Genomic DNA, 4,018 nt, shown 5'->3' on the forward strand with positions numbered 1-4,018 from the left:
GGCAAGTTCACCCATGTTGAGTTTCTCATAATAGTTATCAGTGCTTCCAACATTGACCTTAGCAAGGTTCCAGCTGCTGAGGGATGTTACTGAATTTATCCCTCAGGTAAACCCACGCAACGTTAAGTAAATGCCAGAGACAAAAGAAGCACCAGTGTCTATGTCTCACTGTAAATATGTTCTATACGGTTTGTGTCAATAATCATGTTGGCCAAATACTGTCCTCGTCATCCACCGCTTTAAGATCTATCCATATGTTTCCATTTTTATAAAAACAAATATGCCATTGAAATAAGAATTTTGTTTCTCCCTTTGAAAGCAAAAAGAACTAATGTAATTTCATTGTTAATGAAATAATACAAGATCATACTATCAGCATAAAAATCCTGTACACAGAGATATTGACACAATGTAGTGTTATATTTAATTATCAAAGCAATAGAGTGTTATTCTTCTATTGTGCACTGTAATGTTAACATCTAGTGGATTTCTGTTCAAGAGTCTGGGAATGCCTTAATAATACTTTCATATGCAGGTGGAGGAGTCTGAGTTGAGTGAGCAAGACGAAGGCTGTTATTGGACCAGTGGAATTCGCCCTGACTTAGGTTGCTGCTGTTGAGTGTTGGAGAAGTACTGTTGGCACGGGATAGAGTAACAAGTTGACTTTCAGATTCAACGGTGAGAGGAGGACACTGCAGGAATGGATGAAATGTTGAAGCTCGGAAACTTGGTTTTCTAGTGAATGGGTCAGCCTGTTCTTGGGAAGTCTGTCTTTGGAAGGTCAGGCTGGCCAAACTGAGGTTACTTCTTCGTTCACATGTGCTGTTGCGGTAGAACCCAGACCTATTTAAAGCTTGGTTATGAGAAGATGATCTAGGCCGACGACTTGAGGAAGAGGGCATCCTAGGAGAAATAGGTGCACTGGCTCGACGTCGAGACAAGCATGTAAACAGGGCCCATATTATTCCTCCAATCACCAATCCGACAACAATAGATACTGTAAATGACAGTATCACACCACCTAAAAAAAGAAAGAATGTGTAAAATAAAACCATTGACTGATTTTTTTGTTGTGATAAAACATCTCATCTCAGCACATCTATGCTTTACAAAAGGTCCACTCAGCCGTTTGTGCCTGAGATCCTAATGAGGCTGATCCTTCCAAATGCATTACTAAGCCGATGACTTAATAATTTAAAACAGTGCACTAAATATGAGCAACATGTTGTAATTTTACAATTCATGAAACAAAAGAATATTTTTTGCTAAAACCATCACTTTGGATTGGAATTCATTATGTGTTTCATTTACCAGAGCTATAGATAAAATTATCACTTTATTCCAGAGACATTATTTTCTTGTAATTTTTCTGAGAAATTAATACTTTTTGTTTTGGTTCATAAGATTCCAATATTAGGTAAGTAAAAACACACTCACTCAGGCTCTGTTGAAATGTAAAAACATGTGAAGTAAAGAGTCTAAAAGTGATACCTTTTGTTGGTCTTATATACAAAAAATATCTAGTCACATAAGACATAAGTGATCTTAACCCCTTAAGGGCAATGGGTTGTCCTTAAACCCATTAAAAACAATGCATTGTGGGCCCGTACATGTACGGGCTTTGTCTTGAAGGGGTTGATTTGATGAAATGTGATGAAATTTTATTTGAAGAAAAAATATTCTTCAAGCTATGTCATCACTTTATCATGTATAATTTATAGTAGGACATATATTGTATATTTAGTCTATTAAAGCATCCTAATAAGTAACAGAAACACAGAATTTGACAGGAGATATTAACCATGTGGTTCATGTAGTGTGCCCATTGTCAATCAGTGCTTGGTCCTTAGTCATGCCATAACGCAGGGGTGTCCAAGTTTTTTCTGCAGTAGGCCACGTCATCAGAAATGTATGTGTGCGTGGGCCGCACTCATTTTTTCACTGAGAGAAAATATGGCCTTTTAGTATGTTCAGGATATATTCTATGCCCCTCGTTTCAGACTGTGACCCCTTGCTCTAGCATTTCTTTTAAATACATGTTGCACTGACTGACTAACTGACGTTAAATGTTTTATCATATCGCAGCTTTCTCTTTTCTCTTGTCCCTGTTCTGCTAGCTGTTCAGAGAAGAGCTACTAAAATGAGGAACTCTCTCCAGGATGTCTATATACGTCTGAAGAAGACGTCATGAGTATTGTGCGCAATAGATAAGGCATGAGATTTGTAAAGTGGGATGACCGCTTCCTGTTACTACTACCTGAAACTACATAACCAACTTCCCTGGTTGTATTTTAGGCCACCTGTAACTATACCAACTACTACCAAACTACTACCAAATCCCTCTCCTATGTTGTCTATACTATATCCTGTCTTTTTTTTCTTCTTACATCCCAAATACATTATTTTACTTTTACCAAGACCCAGTAGCGTACCTAGCGGGGGGCGGGGGGGGCGGTCCGCCGCTGGAGGAGAAGGCTCGCAAGGGAGCGGTATCGGAGGTCTTTAACAGACCTCCGATACCGCTCCCTTGCGATCCACGCGGCAACTGCTGCTGTGCGCCGGGGTCTGTTGTCAGATCCCGGCGCACAACACTGAAGCCGCGCCCACCGCCGTCCGTGCCCTCTGACCCGGAAGAAGACAGAAGAAGAGGAGCGAAGAAGACAGAAGAAGAGGAGCGAAGAAGACAGAAGAAGAGGAGCTAAGAAGACAGAAGAAGAGGAGCGAAGAGGAAGATAAGGAGCTGACTGCTGTAAGAAGAAAAGAGGAAAGGTAGGAAATCATTCAGTGAGAGTGACAGTGAGAGTGGATTGGTATGTGTGGAATCTGTGGATTGGTAAATGTGGATTGGAAAGTGTGGATTGGTATGTGTGGAATCTGTGGATTGGTATGTGTGGAATCTGTGGATTGGTATGTGTGGATTGGTAAATGTGGAATCTGTGGATTGGTATATGTGGATTGGTAAATGTGGATTGGTATGTGTGGAATCTGTGGATTGGTAAGTGTGGATTGGTAAATGTTGATTGGTATGTGTGGAATGTGTGGATTGGTATGTGTGGAATGTGTGGATTGGTAAATGTGTGAGAGTGATGGGTGTTATGCTGTACCATTTCCAATGTCTTTTTCATTATATAATTGTCAGGATTCCACCCTACTAGCCCGGACCATGGATGATTTATTTTGCTGTAGTCCTGCTGCTACCACTAGTGGCCACCTTCCCCCTCCCTCTGGAGTGCTCAGGATCAGATTACCAGGTCAGCTGAGTCTGATCACCTGAGTAGAACCTGCCTTTATTAACCTGCCCTGCCCTTTAGTCGGGGCCTTTGAATTGGAGTGTTTAGACCGCTCTGTTTTGGCCTTGAACCAGTGCCTGTACCTGGACTACCTGCCTGTACCTGGACTACCTGCCTGTACCTGCATTCCTGCCTGTACCTGCATTCCTGCCTGTACCTGCATTCCTGCCTGTACCTGCATTCCTGCCTGTACCTGCATTCCTGCTTGTACCTACCCTGCCAGTGTGCTACTTGCCGTCAGCCCTGTCAGTGGGCCTCCGTACCCGTCAGCCCTGCCAGTGGGCTTCCTGCCGTCAGCCCTGCCAGTGGGCCTCTGTACCCGTCTGCCCTGCCAGTGGGCTTACCTGCCGTCAGCCCATCCGGTGGGCCTCCGTATCCGTCAGCCCTGCCAGTGGGCATCCTGCCTAGAGACTTACTGCCTTTACTTGCTGGTCCTATCACCTTCATCAATACAGTACCTTTCCAAGTATTCTGTTTGTGCTGTGTTTCATTGCGCCTGTCCGTACTATCCCACTTACCGTCATGTATTGTCGGGTACAAACGGAACCCCTTGTATCCCCTGCTACTGGGCTCCTACCCGACCTGCTTACCTGGGTCCTGACAATAATTATGCTCTAAAGTACATCATAACTCCCATCACTCTATACTGTTCCATACAGTGGCAGAGCTGGGAGACAGAGGCCTTGCACCCCCACCGCAGTACTTCTGAAAGGTAAGTGAACTTCAAA

General features: G+C 43.3%; 1 protein-coding gene across 1 annotated transcript; it reads right to left on the reverse strand.

Annotated features, from left to right (window-relative positions):
- Positions 1-494: 494 nt before the first annotated feature.
- Positions 495-3,814, reverse strand: LOC149289872 (myc target protein 1 homolog). Its single transcript, XM_089490137.1, has 3 exons — positions 3,809-3,814; positions 1,438-1,444; positions 495-1,021 (listed from the first exon to the last, which is right to left on the reverse strand). The coding sequence occupies exons 1-3, from the start codon at positions 3,812-3,814 to the stop codon at positions 495-497; spliced, it is 540 nt and encodes a 179-aa protein (XP_089346263.1).
- Positions 3,815-4,018: the final 204 nt, after the last annotated feature.

Source organism: Sceloporus occidentalis, unplaced genomic scaffold, assembly GCF_023333645.1.
Source record: "Sceloporus occidentalis isolate IW3139 unplaced genomic scaffold, rSceOcc1.0.p SCAF_42, whole genome shotgun sequence".
NCBI lineage: Eukaryota > Metazoa > Chordata > Lepidosauria > Squamata > Phrynosomatidae > Sceloporus > Sceloporus occidentalis.